This window comes from Tiliqua scincoides, chromosome 8, assembly GCF_035046505.1.
Source record: "Tiliqua scincoides isolate rTilSci1 chromosome 8, rTilSci1.hap2, whole genome shotgun sequence".
NCBI classification, from domain to species: domain Eukaryota; kingdom Metazoa; phylum Chordata; class Lepidosauria; order Squamata; family Scincidae; genus Tiliqua; species Tiliqua scincoides.
The window spans coordinates 54,210,271-54,229,406 of NC_089828.1; the positions used below are offsets into that span (position 1 = coordinate 54,210,271).

At 40.7% G+C, this 19,136-nt stretch overlaps 1 protein-coding gene across 2 annotated transcripts in view; it reads left to right on the plus strand.

Annotated features, from left to right (window-relative positions):
• NLK (nemo like kinase) overlaps positions 1 to 19,136 on the plus strand; it is a 100,133-nt gene that overhangs the window by 34,754 nt on the left and 46,243 nt on the right. For both annotated transcript variants that reach the window (XM_066635905.1, XM_066635904.1), the window contains exon 2: positions 18,938 to 19,067. In XM_066635905.1, coding sequence (XP_066492002.1) covers positions 18,938 to 19,067 — 130 coding nt within the window. The remainder of the gene's footprint in view (positions 1 to 18,937; positions 19,068 to 19,136) is intronic.

Below are 19,136 nucleotides of genomic sequence, written 5' to 3' on the forward strand. Positions count from 1 at the left end.
CTTCCTCATTAACTGTACCTAATTTCTTCCCAAAGACGACCCATAGTGAAAAAACAGAAAATTATTCCAAAGCAGTTCCAAGTTCATCCCAAAATCACTCTAAATGTCCAATACCATCAGGAAGAAGATGCATGATGCAATAAAATGTGATAGACAGAGCACTTCCCTAAAGCCTGCAGGAGCACATCTGAGAAAGAGGGCACTTCTGAACTTTTGTCCTACCGGTGGGAAGAAATAAAAAATTTGGTCCAACCTCCTGGAATTCCTCCTTGGGCATACAAGGCAAGTTCACCCCTTCTCTGTCTCCATAGCTAAAAGTGGAGCGAAGGCCTGCCCATTGGATCAAAGGGGAGCTAGACCTTATCTCCATGATTTGGTCCCACCTCCCAGACCTTATATTGAAAACCTTGGAATGGGGAGAAAGGAATGGTCTTAACATGTACCGTACAAATAAGTGAAAATCCATATAGTGGTCATACTGATAACTGATAAAGAGGAAGAATATATTGGGTTGTATGACCAGAAAGATGCTCACATCCCTGTGCAATCTATGCAATGTATCTTTTTGTTTTATTGTGTTGTATACCACTTTGAGCTTCAGAAAAACAGCAAATTTTTTAAATAAATAAAATATCTTGATGTGCTGTCTCAAATCTGTTACACCCCATTCTAAATAATTCCTTGTTGGCCGAGCAGGTATCTTTGCTTGGGTTATTAATAAGTGAAGAGTACATTATGTAACTCTCAAACTAAAATATAATGCAACTCTTGAGCTTTTATGTTTAATGGATTGCAATAACTTAAAGTCCCTGCTTTTTTAAACAGTGTAGTAATCAGTATTTCATGACTTACAAAACAATTGTAAAAAGCTTAAAACGAAGAGTTTTTTCCCTTCAAGGAGAAATAGAAACTTGATTTTAGAGAATGATTTCCACTTTGAAGTTTCTAAGAATAAGAGACTGAAACATTTTAAGAAGATGTTAACCATGAGTGTATCGCTTGAATGTTCTTGCCTTGCCTTCTAAGTATCTGGAAGATTCTGATTTCTTATAGTAATCACTTTGCTTTTAGTCCTTTTTAAAAAAAAAAAGAATAAGTGATAATGGTGCACGTGCTTGAGGTGGTGATTAGAAATGCATGCTAGAAAGCTTATTTTAAAAAATTGCTATCTCCCATTGAAAAGACGCTTTGGAGACTGGAGACTGAGCAAGACAAAAAATGAAGGTTACCTTTTTGAAGTGCAGTTTAGGGCAAAATTTCATTTGTGTGAAATGCAGGCCAAATACAAGTGGATTTTAATATACGTTTCCAATAGTGTTGGACATCTTTCAGGTTTGTCAATCCCAGTAGATCCTGGCCGATGCAGCCAAGTGTATTGACTGGACACATTAAAAGTAATTTTGTTTTTGAGACACACGAGCTTATTGCGTGTGTGTGTGTGTGTGCGGTGATCAACTTGACAGTTCTATACCATTTTTCATTCCAAAGGCAGCAATTTTTAGATTGTAATGTTACATTTGCGGCGAATTAATTAAGCCCATTTTCCTTTTGGTTAGGCAGCTTTTCTTCTATGGGAGAAAAGCCTTCTTTGTAGATGCTTGTATGGTCACGCTGCTAGTGATCAAACAGAAATCCCAGGATTATAAAATTCATTTCAGCTGCCTCAATGGTAAGAGAGAAAAAAAATATTTAGCTGGGGAAATGGCAGCTTATAGGTCCCAGATGTCTAATTATAACTGTGAGACATGTTTTTTTGCTTTCGTCTGTTAATATATTCATCCAATTTCCAGTCTACAGGCAGGATATATAAAGAATGTGTAAGGACAGTTTCATTGTGAGCAACCTACAGCTGGAGTGCAGATGAAATTGCAGTGGAAATTTTTAAGTGACTAAGGTATGGAAGTCAGGATTTGGTACTAGCATACAGAGTTTGTGCTCTTGAGCTCCATTCAAAGGCATGCAAGATTAGCATATACAGTTACAAATAAATAATTGTAAGCAATTTTATAGTGCTTTCTTGGCATACAAAGTACTTCACAATTGTCTGATATAATTCTGTTAGGGGAGAAAATCCCTATAGTGCAACTGCGGCTGAGACTTAGTAGCTTGCCTAAGGCCACCTAGTGAGATTGTGGTGGAAAGGAGATTTGAACCAGGAAAGCTAGGTGAGGTGGGATGATGATTCAGATGTTCATCTGCACCGTTACTTCATTGGGATGTGCATCCCTACTCACATTTTTGTCGCAACTAGTCAACTACACACAACTGGACTGACATGAGAAAGTGTTAGCCCAGTTGTCTCTGCAATGATGTATTCCCTCTTTTCCCCAACCCTCACAGAAGGTGTGAAAAAACACCAAAATGGGTTGCACAGTGGCAGGGGGCAACAACATCATGTGTCTTTCATTTCAAATCTGCACTAGAAGTCAGTGGTAAAAATGCAGGCTGAATTTTGCTCCCTTCCTAGTTATCCCTCTCAGTAATACTTTCACAGCACACATTTTGTCATATAAAGCACCCTTGTTCATGTTGGTTTTCATTCTTATCCTTTGTCCTCTTATTAGTGCCCTTTGTAGGGTTGCATTTTATCCTGACCTCTCTTTAGCTGTGAAGACCAAAAATTATAACTAATAACCTAGTGTAGTAGTTCCCAAACTTTTTAGCACTGGGACCTAGTTTTTAAAATGTACTCGATTGGGACCCACCTAGATTTTCAAAACATAAGTAAAAATACTTCTATTTTTTTTAATTTACATGTAATAACCAGAAAAAGATACTCCAGCAGTCATCTCCCTATATTTACACATGCATGCAAACTGCAGGAGCTCTTTGAAGGGTAATACTGATTAATGAAATTTGCAGTTTTGGCCCCTTTAAAGCCTCAGAAGGCTATTGGAGCTGTGCTCTGGTCACAAAGATGGCTTTCTGAAGTCTGTGGAGGCCACCTGCATCTGCTTGTGGTCTCTTAGCGGTAGAATGGCTGTAAAGGCTGAAAAACGCTACTTCCCAGTTTCTGGAGGGAAACTGGAAGTGACTATTTTATTATGACATCAGAAATTGACAACCACAAACTCAGAAAACCTTTAACAAATTTTGCCCTACACTGCACTTCAAAAAGTGAACCAGCCCTGGAAGATTGGATAAGATTGGGCCCTTAGTTTCTAGGTGATGCTTGAAAGAGCTGCTGTAACTGCTTTTGTAATTGCTTTTGTGTTTTCGCAAGTGGTCTCAAGGGTCTCAGGTGATATGAATGTTCATGGCTTTCCCCCAGAGGTTGGTTAATCTTTCTAAATGGCTTGTTGCAAAGGATTAGGAATCTGTTTCTTTTCTGCATTTCCTTAGAATGAATACAGTGGCAATGATGCCTCTTCTGCTCCTTGTTTTGTAAAATTCATACACAAATTCTGTAACAAATAAGCTAGTTCCTGTTTCTGCCATGTGTCTGCCATCTTTATCACCTTCTCACTTGGGAGCAGCTTTTCTTAAAATATGGGAATCTTTTCCTTCTCACATTATTTGGTGTGAAAAGCATTAAAGTGTACTTTGTTACTGGGAACTGCTCCACACATCACATTTTAGGTGTGTACTTTGAGTCGTAAAGCGTGAATGAGTTGCCTATGTTTAGAAGCGTCTCTATCATAGGTACACTTTTCAGAGGACCAGGATTTGCTGCCACTTGCCTCTAAGTGTACATTCAATGGCAAACTCAGATTGGCTGCCCTGTAATGTGTGTACAGCATGCCCCTAATTTTGAGCCTTGATTGAAACTGGAGCCCAGATGGTCTGGGAATATTAGATGCTACAGCAGTGGTTCCCAAACATTTTAGCATCAGGACCCACTCAAAAAAAAAGTTTCAGCTGCTCAAGCCTCTGTGGCTATAATGGTGATTGGGCTCCCCCCCAGGTTGTTTAACCCTTGATGCGCATAGCCTAATCTGCTTTATCAGTTTTGCTGTCCACCAAGAATTGGGTCAGGACCCACTGGTGGGCCACAGACCCACAGTTTGGGTACTGCTGTGCTACAGCATTATTAAAGTAAAGCAAGTCTGGATCTGATCAGCGGTCTGGTTGGGAGAATGCTTGGACCCCCATGTGAGGCGAGGATGTGCATATAATTGTTGCCTAATGAATGGCCTGAAAACAAACAGCTGTCTTGCTGTCCCAGCAATGACTACAGACCCACAGCATGTCTTGTGAAGCTAGCAACAGCTAACCTGGCACCAATCCTGTTCACATTTACCATATATTTTCTATATTCTGATTTCTCAGTAGAAATAGGTGTTGCCCCAAAAAAGCATGACTGTCAAAGCTTTTCTCCTTTCTGCCCTCTGAGAACACTCCTTTAAAAATTATTTTTATCCATATATACTTGCTATGCAGTAGTTACAAACTTGTTTTTCTGCTAACAGGTCAGCATTTGAAAGTATTAAGTGGATTTTAAAAAGTGGAGGAGGAAAAAGAACAGCAGTGGCACAAGGCTGCAGGATATAATCACCGGCTTGACATTTTGTCATCAGCATGGCAGTCACTTGAGCCTCCTGGGAAGCCTAGTCTCTGATTGTTGCCCAAAATAAACAAGAACTCTGAGGGCAGTAGGAGTCTGGGCTACACCTCTGACCGTGTTTAGAGAGCCACACAGTTTTCCATGTAGTTATAGCCCTGAGAAGAATATCAATAGACACTTTATAAAGGATCTTAAGGGGAGGGACTGTGTTGAAATGGCCATGGGTGTCATCCCCTCACTATTGACCACAGCCATCTTGCTTTCCCCTGGGTGGGCAGTGAATTCTGGGCATGGTCCATCACTTTTTGACAACAGGATTTCTGAGCCCAGCTGCAGCTTTAAGGCTTTAGCCAAGAGCTACTAATTCCATCTTTCCTTTGTATGTACATCCTGCAGCATTGGGTTTTGAACTGAGGTGACTCAGAACCCTGAAGTTCACTTGGCAGGCAGGCCTGGGGCTAATCATTACTTTTTATTTATTTTACTTGCAGTTATTTTTATCTCACTGTTCCCTTCCTATGTTCTCCAAGTGGCTTATTGTAAAACATTTTAAAAACAAATCATGACTATAATAATAAAGGGATGCCAATAAAAACAAAGAACACAATAATCAGTGTGTGCACCCAGTTCAGCAACAACAGTGCTATGAGCAGGAGACTAATATTCCACATTAAAGTCTTGGAAGACAGTAGTCTTAGTCTGGTACTTAAAGAATAAAACCGTGACTGCCATGTGGACTTTCCTGAGGAGGGTGTTCCATAGATGGGGAGTCACCACGGAAAAGGCACAGTCTCCAACTCTTCACATGCCTAACCTCTAAACACTCAGTTAAGACCTCTGATCTAAATGATGGGTCAGATTTGTGGAGGTGCAAGGTAGGCCCTCAGATACCCTGATGGAGTTGTTGCAGCTTTAGTGATAAAAGCCAACCCAAAGCCACTCTGGGAGCCTGCGTAGTCATCAAGCCGTCACTGCTGCATTCTGAACCAGCTGAAGTTTGCAAAGGTGTTTACAAGGCAACCCTTATATTGAATCATGGAGTTACGCGTGAAAGAGGTCTCCAAAGCCATCAAGCTGAACTCTCTGCTTGAAGCAGGAAAATCCTTTCTAGAGTATCTCCAAAAGGAGCCCATTGAGCCTCCAGCAAGGAGGAAGCCACCACTTGCTCTCAATAATACATTCTATTGTGGAACTGCTGTTTCTGTTAAGAAATTATAGAAAGTATTTGTAAGTCATTACAGTAATTTAACCAAGGGTGCAATCCTAACCTCTTATGTCAGTGCTTTCCAGCATTGACATAAGGGCAATGCAGCTCCAAGGTAAGGGAACAAATCTTCCCTTTGAGGAGGCTTCCGTGAGTGACACCCAGCTGCAGACTGCAGCACACGTCCCATTGGCACCGCTATGCCAGTGCTAGAAAGCAGTGACATAAGGGGTTAGGATTGCACCCCTAGTGTCCATCTAAGATAAGTAGTAGTAAGGTAATGTAATTTTAATTGTTTAACTGTGTTTAATATTTTGTATACTGAGATGTTAAAATTGTTTTATCCTAGTGTTGAGTCACCTTGACAGCTCCTCCAGGGGCTGAAAGGTGGGATAAAAATCCATAAGTAGAGAAATATAAATAAACCACTCTCTTGTGCAGATTGTAATAAATGGTGGTTATATTTTTAAACCTACCTTGTGGCATTTTAGAATACTCTCTTATTCTATGTGCATATTTAACACACAAAGGTGGGCAGTATAGCCTTGTCTCCTCTTCTTGTTCTCTGTCTCTCTTTCCCTTGTGTCTTTGCCTGCTCATTTTGTCACGTTGTGCTGGCAATGGGTGGAGGGAACCCTCTTTGGACTGTAGCTGGAATGTTGGGGGAGGGAAGACCCAAAAAAGGATCAGACTGTACTGTATTGCTTACATTTTGGCTTCAGAGCATGTATATGCCCATTCTTGATGCTTCCACTTGTGACAGTGTAGAGTGAGTCACTGGGATTGAGAGTATTGGGTTATGAGATGTGCCACTTCTGTAACTACTTAGTACTGCTCATAGCTCAGGGAGTTGGCAGTATCATCTGTCACATAAATGAACAACTTTAAAAGACTTGTTTTTCTCTGATCCAATGAGGGTGTGCACCAATTGCAGAGCACACCCTTGATCCTGATATGAAATCACCCAGTGTTTAAATCTGGGTGATTCATATCTGCTTGTGTCTCACAATTGGTGATTGAGCCAAGATGATGAATGCATTTGATCTTTTAGTTTTCCTCTTGATATGAGGAAAGAGAAGAGATCACAGCCTTGCCCTCCTTCCTTCTGGGAAAGTGCTAATTACCCAAAGACCGCAACCTTCCTGCTCAAGAAAAAAACCAACCAACCACTGTGCTTAACCACTGTGTTAAGCACAGAAGTTTGTTGTAAGAGCCTCGGAGCCCAGTCCTATCCAACTTTCCAGCTCTGGTGTAGGCACAATGCAGCCCCATGCTAAGGGAACACATGTTCCCATACCTTGGGAAGGCCCCAGTGACTGCCCCTCCACCACAGGATGCAGCGCACACCCCACTGGCACAACTGCACCAGCACTGGAAAATTAGATAGGATTGGGCCCAAAATCATCAATAACTGGAGCTTATTTTTAAAAAAAACTACATAAAAGATGGTCAATGTGTAATTTAAAATTGCAGTTAATGGCCAATAAATGTCAATTTCTAGGAAGATTAGTTGAAATGTTCTTGTTGACCCACAATGTGCTAGAACTAGAGTGACAGGCATCTCTGATCTGATCAGAAAAATCCTCATCTGCCCTCAGGGTGAACATACTTTAAATTGGATCAAGTATGTGGCCATATGTTAACCTGACAGTCCTGGTAAATGTACCAGGAGCTGCCCGATATGCTGTTCTTGAATGTTCTGTCTTCTTATAGACAGTGCAAAAAAAGCAAGCTTTTTGGGAAGGCAAGCTTAAAACAACATTTCTCTCTTGAAAATATTTATAAAGAATCTGTACCTCACTTTTATTCAGTTCAGTGGTGGAATCAGAGCATCGAATTAAAGACTGGTATCAACACTGCTGAAAATATATTAACTTTAATGCATTGGAACTTACAAAATGCAAACTTTTCACAGTTGTAACAGCAATATTATTAATATTAGCCATTCTAACTCTTTTTAAAACAAATTCTTTGTGTTTTGAAAGGCAGAAAAACCAAACTATTAAATGTTCTGTTTTATTATGCATTTATAATGCCTGAAGTTGTTCCACTTTGATCCAATTTCAGAACAAAATAAGGTTAGTAACAGGTTTTGGCATACCAGAATTACATCAGTAAGTTAATGTGGGAGAAATACAAGTACTATTTTCATGATTACGCAGCTTTGCTTCTGTGGTGAGATGATTGTGAATTTGTATTCTCATCTTTTAAACAATCTATATGTGCAGGAAGTTTGTTAAAAGAATTGTGTGTGCATTCCACAACAGTTTACAAAGATAAATAGTCATCTAGGATCAATAACAACAAAACATTAGGCAACCAAAACTCCAGCAGTGCCTTCCAATAGAAAAGTAGCATGAAATCAAGCCATTAGTCATTAATTGCTGCACATTATATAACACCTTTAATGCATGAAATTTAACTAGATATATTTGAAGACTAAAGCTTGTCTTCCTCTGAGTCAGGATGAACAGCATTCAGTATTTTCTGCAGGTCTCTTTTAAGGAAACAAATGCCTTCTGTATCTTCGGAAGTAAGTATGTTCCACACATTGCTCCGTAAGAAAGTTCAGTGAGGTCCTGTGCTGACTGCCTCCCACTGTGCTTTGGTTTCTAGAAAAAGTAACAAGGTTCCTCTCTAATGAGTAATGTACAGTGGGAAAGGATATGACATAGGGCTTTACCTCCAGCATGGAGAAGTCCAGAAATAGAGGGATGTACTTCACTTCTAACAACCGTTTGTATTTCTGGTTTTCCTAGATCTAGATCCTGTTCACAAGCAGGGGTTGTTGTGATTTTGTGAAACAGGAGTGTGCCCTGTGAAATCATGTGAGATTCTCTTCACCCCATGTACTTGACAAAGGCCAAGCATGAACTTATGTATGCTCTCGCAAGCTCTGTCTGTATGTTTCAGACATACAGTTAAGAGACAGTTTCAGACATGAGTTAAGCAGTGGTCTTTTTTGTGTCTGATGATTTTGTAATGAAACTTAGGCCCAAATCCTAACCAACTTTCCAGCACTGGCATAGCTGTGCCAGTGGGGCATGTGCTGCATCCTGCCCTTTGGTGGCACTCACGGAGGCCTCCTCGAAGTAAGGGAATGTTTGTTTCCTTATCTCGGAGCTGCATTGCCCTTATGTTGGGGCTGGAAAATGGGTTAGGATTGCACCCTTAGTTGAATTTCTGGAGATTCAAATGCTGTGGTTTTTTTTTAATTGGAGCTGCTGATTAAGACGAGCGTTCTGAAAGTTTGGAATGCGTGTAGGATGTTTTATGCTTAGGTAGTTAAAGTGTTTTCTTGGGCAGATAATATCTTGAATGGGTGCTATGTGCACGCTGTTTAATGTGGCCTTTAAGAAGTTGATATGGTTAGAATTTTGGCCAGCTGTGACTACGTATTAACATAAGGTCAAGCTGGATGTGGCTGGACAACTGTGTTTGTTCCTGTGTCTGCCCTGTTAACAGAATTTACATTTTAGCTTCCACCATGAGAAACCGTTTTTGTTTTCAGTTTGTGCATTTCTGTGACAGCTATAAACCCTGGTTCCCCCCAAAAAGTTACCAGTGGTCCATAGATAAAACAAGAGAAACTTTGGTTTCATATCTTCTTCCTTGAGCATATTGGTCTCAATTATTCTTTGCCTTGCAGACACCAAGCACATCACCCTGGAACCTACCTTGTTTTTTGATAAGTGGGTGGCTTTGGTCTCTTAAGTATTTTTCTGTCAATTGTGTTGCATTGGCCATACCCCCTTCTGGAGAATAGGGGCTTCTTCACATTGGTCTTCACTTTTCTGAGTTTCAGGCTTTATGTGGGTCTGCCTTGAAGATCTCTTGGACTCCTCAGCCAGTGCAAGATGCTGCAGTCCTTCTCCTGTTCTGTCTCACAGACTTCACTTCACATGCACCTGCTGTGAATGTGCTTCTGGGCCCAATGCAAGGTGCTGACTTTAATCTAGAAAACATGACGTCACTTGGGATGCATAGAGTTTAGACGGGCCCTATATTAATCTTCATGTGTCTGATAAAGCCTTGCATCAGTGAGCATTGATTTGCGCAATGTGAACATCTGCTGCTATCATTGTGGCCTTGTGTCTATAGAATTGTGGTTCTTTGCTTTCATTTTGGGCAAAAAATGGAGAGACCTTCCTTTCTTGCACATTCTTTGAAATACAAACTTCTCTGTTTAGCTATTCTTTTCTCGATGATGGTTATTTGTTCTGCAAAAACACAATTGTTTTGTGTTTATATTTATTTGGTACCCTGCTTAATACTTTACAAATGGAGTTAGCTAGTTTTGTCTTCTAGTCTGGCTACTTTTGTGTCCCTTATTTTGTTTTAAATTGCAGAAGAACACTTGGGAAGGCCTATGATTTCTTATGTGTATTGGTGTGGCACCTAGGCCTTGATCCTTCCCTAATAGGAGAAACCTAAAGATGATACAAACTAGAAATTGGATGCTTATTTCTCAAAACAAACATGTAATGGGGTGCTACAGAAGGTCTCACATGTTGATTTCACCTACTTTAAGTGTAAAGTTTTGATACCAGAACCTCTGAAAAGGTCTGATGTCTCTGTGTGCTGTACCGTGCAAGCGTTTGGTGGAAACCTCTGCATGCCTAAGACGCAAATCCTATTAAATTAAATGAAACTTACTCCATGGGCCTATGTAGGATTGCAGCCTTTGTCACTTTGCTGGATTACAGACCTTATGCTTTATGAACAGGATCTTGGCATGAATTCTCTCCATGAGAATTCCTGTTTTAGTTAACAAGGACCTATAAACAGAGAGAATTAAAGTCAAGATCCTGTTGATGTGCTGCTTTTCAAGTACAGTGGTGCCTCGCAAGACGAAATTCGTTCCGCAAGTCGTTTCGTATTGCGAAAATTTTGACTTGCGAAGCGCGGTTTCCCATAGGAATGCATTGAAATTTAATTAATGCGTTCCTATGGGCAAAAAAAGTCAGAGCAAAGTCAAATTTGGTTTACAAAGTGTTTATTAAGTGCTCTTTAAAGGCATACATACTGTACAGAGGATTTCAAAAATTTCAAGCACAAAACTTCAACTTTTTAATTTTAAAAATTCGTCTTGCGAAGCACGGCCATAGAAAAATTCATCTTGTGAGTCACCAGAACAAATTGCAAAAACGCTTTCGTCTTGCGAGTTTTTCGGTGTGCGAGGCATTCATCTTGCGAGGCACCACTGTACTTTTTTTAGGTTAAACTTAGTCTCTTCTCTCTCATTTGAACTGATAACTGGTGCTTAATAAGAGAGAACCTTTTGCAGGCTTCTGTGGTGGCTTGAAAGAGTGCTCCTATTGACTCTGAACTGAGTGATGGACAGGTTCCCTGCGAGCTGCTCTCTTGGCTGCCAGAGTCACCCAGAGTGCAACATCCTCATGAAGCTGGTCAGGGAATTGAAATTGCTGTTCTGAAAACTGACTACAGTTGCACTCTCAATTACCTCCTTAGAGACTTCCCTCTAGTGTCTTTGGGGTATTTGCAGCCTGATAACACAATGTGATAAATTATTTTCTTAGTATCCAGCTATATAAAAGGCAATCATTCTCCCCACCCCCGACGGAGAATAGCTATTTTCAAGTCACTTGCATTGAACGTCCAAAGTTCAAAATAGATTATCAGCTATTGCTTCTGTGTGGAAACAGAGGTCTGGGTGGGCACTGACTTGGTTTCTTTTACTAGTTCTTCTGATAATTGGCAAGAGCTGTGTTTCTGCAATGTGAAATGTGCTTTGGCCTTCAAACAGTCTTCATAAAGACCTTTTGATCCTTTTATTGTCTCCTTCCACTCTATCAGCAGAAAGTCATGTGATCAGAAACTCTGGGTTACTTTCTTGTGTCTAATGCACAAATATAGAAGCTATTGATTTTTCCATTAGGCTTTAAGCACAAGTAGTACCATTTTACGTTGCTTCTATGTTTGATATAACAGGACCCGGTACCACCTTAAATTTAGTAATGCATAAACTGGTATGTAATGGATTAGCTGTGAAACAGAATAACCTCTAATTTGGAACCGGGTCTGTCAAGTTTTAATTGGCCAGTTGCTACCCTCCTCCATAAATACAGATGCACTAGTTAAAGCTTAAATGATGAGAGGGCACGCCTGGTTTCCTCTGTTGTGTTTTGTCTTAATTCTTTCCTTCTGAGGACCATTCCTTTTGAACATTGCACCTGAATGATGCTACCCATGACTGAAGGGTGAACTGATCCTAGATAGCTATGATAAGATTGCTGAGGGCCAGATGGAGGGGAAGGTCCACTGAACCACAGCCTCCCCTGAAGAAAAAATTTTGGGGCTTCTGCAAAAGTAACATTATCTTGGACACAGGTTATTCATTCTAATGACACATGCTGTTTGCCTGCTCTCCACACTGTCTGTTATGTGTGAACACATCACTTCTGCAGAAACACAAACACTGTAGATGTGTGTCAGGTTAGGTAACTTGTGTTTGGAGCTGTTCTGTGTGCTTGCTGCTAGTTTCTTTTGTCTCTTTCCACTGTTGGTAGCAAGCCCTATCTGTGTACCACATGGCTAAACAAGTCCTTCCATGTTTGACAGCATAGAAGCAGGGGGCCTGTTTGGGAGAGAGGCAAACTAGACATTACTGCATTTGTCCATGTATAACAATAGCTAGAAATAGTTGGAAACAGTAGCCCTTTCCTTGTCAAGTGCCTTCAGGAGGGGCAATTTTTGCATTGCAAAAGAGGAAGGAATACTTAATCTTTCCCCTTCCAGTTGCTTTATCCCTGGAATTCTCCCTATTGCTCTTCTTCAATACATGTAACTGGCCACTGTTGAAAAGGGATGCTAGTTAGACTTTTCATCTAAACTGGCAAGGTTGTTTTTGTAGTTCTCTTCATTATTGAAGTTGTAACATGTACATGCAAGGAATGCATGCAAAACTGTAAAGAACTTTGAATGTATATATCTGTGGAATGAGATGAACAATCCTTATAGTATCTCATTTTCTCGTTTTTTGAAAAATCAACAGTATAACTTAAGTTTCTTTTAGTCTTTAATGGGGACAGTTCTGCAAAAACATATCAAATGTTCAACCCAGTATGGAAGCTTGTGGAAATTAACTCTGGGAGTTTTTCCTCCATTGTAGTCTTTGTATATTTGCACTAGTTAGTGCTTATTGATGGGATCTGTATAGTGCAGAGGTTTCCAACATAAGGCTCACAGACTGTATATGGCCCTCAAAGTCTATTTGGGTCATGTGGTAATTGGGCTCTCCCACCACCGCCCTTTCAGCAGCATCACTTCCGCCAAGGCTCTGGGAAGGAGAGATGGAAGGCCTCAGAAGGTGAAAACCAAGAAGGGTGAAAGGAACAGGCATTACGGAGGTGCTGAGAGGACCCAGTTATCATGCAGGCCGCCCTTTCAGCAGTTCTTCTTCTGCCAAGGTGTCCCATAACATACAGTCTCAGCTGCTAAGGTGATGCTTTGGCAGAAGCAGTGCTACTGAAATGGCAGCCCTCATGGTAATTGGTCTGTCCCATATCTTAAATATAATCAACATTTGCATATTTTCTATTCTATCACTTACAGCTAATGAGTTCTTACATGAGAACAAAGCTTATTTCAGTCCATCATCTGCTTAACCATGTACCTTTGTGACTGTGTGTCTTTGCTTTGCTGGACTGCTGCATGGTTTTCTGAGTTCTTGTACAAAGCTGTCAATTAAACCACTTCTAGAGACATCCACAACAGATGCCTATTGAAATTCCATATATACACGTGTACAAGTCAAAAAATTCATGCTTTAAAGTTGACCCTGAAAACATGGGTAGACTTATAGACACGGGTCAATACAATAAATAAAGCTTTGAAGAAGCAGCTGCTTGGTGAGGTGGGGGTGGAACTGGGCTAAGAAGCAGGACACAGGGGGTGGGGAAAATTCCATGTTTGTTGGCTCAAAACCTGCCCTCGACTTATCTGTGAGATTGATTTTATACTCGACTGTCTGCGGTACTTTTGTAGTACGGTAGCCACTAAATGTCTCAATATGGCTTTCAAGATTCCCAAATGTAGTGGTGTGGGAACATTGTGCAAATACTTTCCTCAGATACATTAAAGCTTGCAGAACTTCAGATAAAATATCTGTGCTCCTATCTATTATGTTTTCCTGGGATTATTCTTGGGTTTGGCTGTTTTATCAAGCTTTAGTAACCAAGTTTCTTCTAGACCTGGATTAGATACAACAGAAATCATTGGTATGTGCTCATGTGAATGCATAAGCATGATGGTTTCAATGTTGCCACAGCTGACCTTGGTTAAAATGCGGCCAAACGCTCATAAACTCACTTTGAAAATCTGTAGGCTTCATTTTTTTCAAAGAATGACAGTAGATCAGCAGCTCATGTTCAAGATTGCTTAATGTGGGATTAAAATATTTTAGGTTTATCCTTTTGTAAGATGATCAGGTTGGTTAGAGAGGGATGGGTTATATGTAAATAAATTTTTTTACTCCTGTTGCAGTTAGTGCTGTTTACTGTTTTATGGTCCTCTGTTACATGAGTGTTCATATTGCCATTTTTATTACTAATGCCATGTATTTTCTGTTTTTATATTTTGTTTTAATATTGCCTGCTGCTGCTTGATTGGATACTTTATGGGTAGTTTTATTGTTCCATTATGCATGTTATATTGTCTACCTTTGTGCTCCCATGCCAGTGGGGGAAAAGTAGCATAAAATATTTTCAAGGTGAGAATATTTTTCTCCACTCTTGCAGTACATGGCACTGGTGTACCTGGGTGGGTCCAGAATGCCAGATGCAAGGGAAGGCACCAGGATGCAGGCCTCTTGTTGTCTTGTGTGCTTCCTGGGGCATTTGGTGAGCCACTGTGAGCCGCAGGAAGCTGGGCTAAATGGGCCTATGGCCTGATCCAGCAGGGCTGGTCTTATGTTCTTAAGGTGGACGACGACAAATGCCCCAGGACGCAACGCTTATGGGGGTGGCACCACCCTCCTCACCCTGCCCAGAGCCTTCAGAGGGCTGGAGGAGGCTGCATGCAACCCTCCAAAGGCCTTCTGAGGCCTCCAGAGAGCCTTTAAAGAGCACTTCCGATTTTGGGGTGAAAACCACAAGTGACATTTAAGGTCTTCCAGAGGCCTTCAAGGGCTGGAGAAGGTCGTGCATAGTCTCCTGTGGCCCTCAGAAGGCCCCCAATGGGGGGGCATTTAACTTGGGGCAGCATTTTGTGGTCTTGGCCCCAGGTAACACAGGGGCCAGGATTGCCAGTGGTACATAGTTATTTTGAGTTGGTGGGTAGGTAAACAAGGGGTTCAAGCCAGGTTAAGAGTGTTCCTATGCTTACCATGTAGGATAGGCCTGGTTTTTGTTCTGTACAGTCAAATTTCACAATTCTAGACAAAATATTAAAAATATCAGTGATCATGCAGACTTCCTTTCATAAGTGGTCTTGTTACACATGTTCAGAGATACTGGTCTTGGACTTGGAGAAATAATTTAAAAGATTAACAGTTAAAAGATTAAAAGTGCAAATCAGTGATCCTGCTATTTCAGGTAACGAGAGAAGACTGCTCAGGATATTAGACTTGTTTGTGTGTGGTGTGTTAGTGTGAGTCATTGCCAGAATTATTTGGGCTTATTACTGGGAGGTGCTGTTAATGCTAACTGGGAAAGGTTGTGGATATTTCAGAACCGTATGGAGTGATAAAAATACATTGACCAAATGGCTTATCCATCTTATCAATCCAATTGAAAAATGGGCTTCCCTTTTTACACTGGGAATTTCTATTCTCAGTTTAAAAAGACTTATATTTCTGTAATTCTTCTGTTAGAAAATTAAAATTCAGTGGTTGTATCCTAAGTTTGATTAGCCTTTATCTGAGGACTAGTCATGACTAACTAAACTTAGGATACGACACAAGCAACAAGAAATTTTGGAGCTTTCCACCAAGGGATTGGAGCTTTTGGGTTGGGCCAAGGTGTGTTAGGAAATGTAAGCCAGTTCTTTTCAACAAGTGATATAAGTGCCACTGGTGGGATTTCACAGTATGGCAGGTGGTACCTGCCATGGGAGATCACATGAAATTGGTCTACGTGGTTCGTCCTGCCAGAAGCAGAGATGTGGGGGGGGGGGCACTATTGCACTATCAGCAAGGAGTGATTATGGGTTACCTGTCCTTTCAAAAGAGGTGAGAATTGGGGAAGCAGAATTCAGAGTGGAGATCTGGAGGCAGCAGCCGCTACACTCTTGGCAAAAGGATAAAGCAGTAAACTCCATGTTCTCTATTTGGCTTGTATTTTCATAGCTATTCTCCAAACTTCTGATTTTATAAAGCAGAAAATGAATCTCTTGCCTATTTCTAGGGCTCTGTATTTCTAGGTGAATATGGGCAGGAATGTCCCACAGCATTATTTCTGTGGAATCAAACCACTCATAGTTAGCTCCATTTACACTCAGCTGTGATTTCTGTCTGGTCCAACGGAGAGTCAGCCTGACTTTCGGTGTGTTACTGAGCCAAAATGCCAGCTGAGGTCTGATGCAAAATAATAAATTTTATTATTTAAATGTAATTTAAAGTAATTAGTCATAAGACAGCATAAATTTCTGGCTGCATTTGTTTGCTCCATCAGTGAATGAAACATCTAAATTGATGCAATCTGATATTCTTGTAAATCAGGTATACTCTCAAATGTTGTGCTTTTCCCCCCTTGAGTGCTGCACAAAATGTGTGCCCATGTGTGAGGGACTTTCAGAAGTTAACCATGTTAATGTGTTACAGCAAGCACATCCCATGAGTCTTGATGCACTTTTTTAAATTTTTTGTAACATTCATTTCTGCACATTCTGTGAATCTGCTGTCTACTCTACAACTTCAGATATATCAGCCCGCCCTCTCCTCCAAAAATAACAAACTTTGTAATAAAAATCTCACTCTGGTTTTGTGACAAGTTCAGTCATCTTATTTGTGATGTAGAAGTTTTATCACTTCAAAAAAAATTCCTGTTCAGACTCCTGAATATGACCTCCTTCATTCAGAGGATGTGATAGAAGGTTGTGTTAGAACTGGCAGTTATCTTTTGCCGCCTGTAACTCATTAGCTCATATGGATGGGGGGATAACCAGCAGAAGAGCTCAGCACAGCAAGCCTTTTCAGCAACAAAGAAAATAAAAGCATTCCTGTGTAACAGGCTTCAGCACTTATCTCTGATTTCTGGCACTGTTTGTGCTGAACCAAATCAGCTGCTACCCCGAGTTAAGAGAGAACAAACTCAACATGGCGTGAAATTACCGCCCTGCCGTTTGCATTCATTAGAGTTATATTACTACCAGCTACAAGCATGGCTGATCTTTGTATGAATAACTAAATGAAATGCTGCTTTGTGGTTTTTGTTTTAACCTTAACAATATTGATAAATCACAACCTAATGTGTAGAAGTTGACCGTATCTGAGCAGTGGTCCCATAAAATGTTAAAGACTTATACATTCATTCTAAACTTGCATCATAAGCTGATACATGCTTACTCTAAAGAAGATCCTGCTAAATTTAATGGAGTCTTACTTACCAAGAAAGGAAAGTCCTAACCAACTTTCCAGTGCTGATGCAACCATGCCAGTGGGGCGTGTGCTACATCCTGCCATGGCAGGGGCAGGCATGGAGTCCTCCTTCAGATAAGAAAACATTAGGAAACTGCCCTCTGCTTAGTCAGACCATTGGTTCCTCTAGTTCAGTACTGTCTATACTGACTGGCAGCAGCTTTCCAGAGTTTCCTGCAGGAATTTTTCCCAGTCCTTACTGGAGATGCTACTAGCGATTGAATCTGGGACTTTCTGTATGCTAAGCAGGCACTCTCCTACTCATCTATGGCCCCTTCTAAATACACGCAGTTTATTCTTATTTAGGGGAAGGTGCCCAGTGTCAAAGTACATGGTTGCATAATAAGATGTACAGATATAAGTTTCTAACAAGTAAAAATTGTCTCAGACCAAGTAGCCAGCAATGTTATCTTTCTCTCACTAAAACTTTACTTTCTTTTTTGTGAAAGTGTTTTTTAACCTCTCTTTATAGGCTTCTCTATAAACATGAGGCAATGTATAAAGCTGGCTGTATACAGAGGGTGAGATAGCTCACCTTTAGGGGGAAGCCAACTGTTGAGTCTTCCTTCACGTACCACAATTTAAACGTGGGGACTGGGCATTCTTCCCATCTTTGAGTTGCTTGGTGTGCAGGGGCTTTTCCACTCAAGAGCAGGCACAGAGCACTCAACAAAGCTCAAGACGTTTCTGAGGTCAACTCTACCCAGGCACAAAAGTTGGCTATATGTGTCTACATAGATTACCACTTGAACTATATAGTTTCAACCTTTCCTCCTCTAGCTGCACTGGGGAACCAATGTTTAACACAGGACATGACACAGAGTTTTATTTTTTTTATAGTTTGTCCCATCTGATGCTGGGTATTTTTTTCTGTGCGTGTTGGCCATTTATTGCTGCCTTCTGTAGCAATAACCCAGACAGTTGTCTGCCATTGTTTTCCTGAAATCTTTGGCCTTGTCAAGCAGTAAACCCTACCTGTCTTTTGCACAGGGGGAAGCTAACTGCCAAGAATATCAGGGTACAGCAGGGATGCAGTATTGTTCCCCATACCATGCAATTCAGGAAATGCATATAGTACATCTCACTGGAAGATATACACAGTGGTCTAATTGGATGCCAAAGGAGTAACCCCCCCCCCCGTGGTTCTATATAAAATTAATCTTGTGCTTCATTAGCAAGTAGCATTCAAAAGCAACAGACTATAGGAATTTAGTATTGGAAAGGCTTACAATAGGAAAGGTGTCCCAGAATTAATAGAGTAATTAAAGATAAGAAAATGTAAGTAATCCAACCCTGTCATTTATTGATCGGATAGCAAATAGCATTCATTGTATTCAACCCAGGCAAATGGTTTTACTAATGCATGACAGGAGGACCTGAGTGAATGGCAATCCTGTACCTGGATAGCATGCAGTGTAGTAATATGCTTGAATTACAGTTGAAATTCACTTAACTACGCAGAAAAAATGCAGCAGGACTTGTTCAGTATTTTATATTTTGCTGTGCTTGTTTTGAGCATGGAGCAGCCAGATATAGCCCAGAAATGTGTTAACCCAGTTATTTCTTTCTTGTGGGTAAGAACAGGAAACTTGTTTTAAAAGTAGATTTGATGCCTCTTCTTCTTCTCCTCCAGGTCAGTAACAGATCCACGAGATGGAAAGAGAGTTGCACTCAAAAAGATGCCCAACGTCTTCCAAAATCTGGTCTCTTGCAAAAGGGTCTTCCGTGAATTGAAGATGTTGTGTTTTTTTAAGCATGACAATGTAAGTGGCCTGTGACTTGCTTCTAATGAACACTTTCCCCCCCTATCCCAATAGCAATGGGGGAGCAGG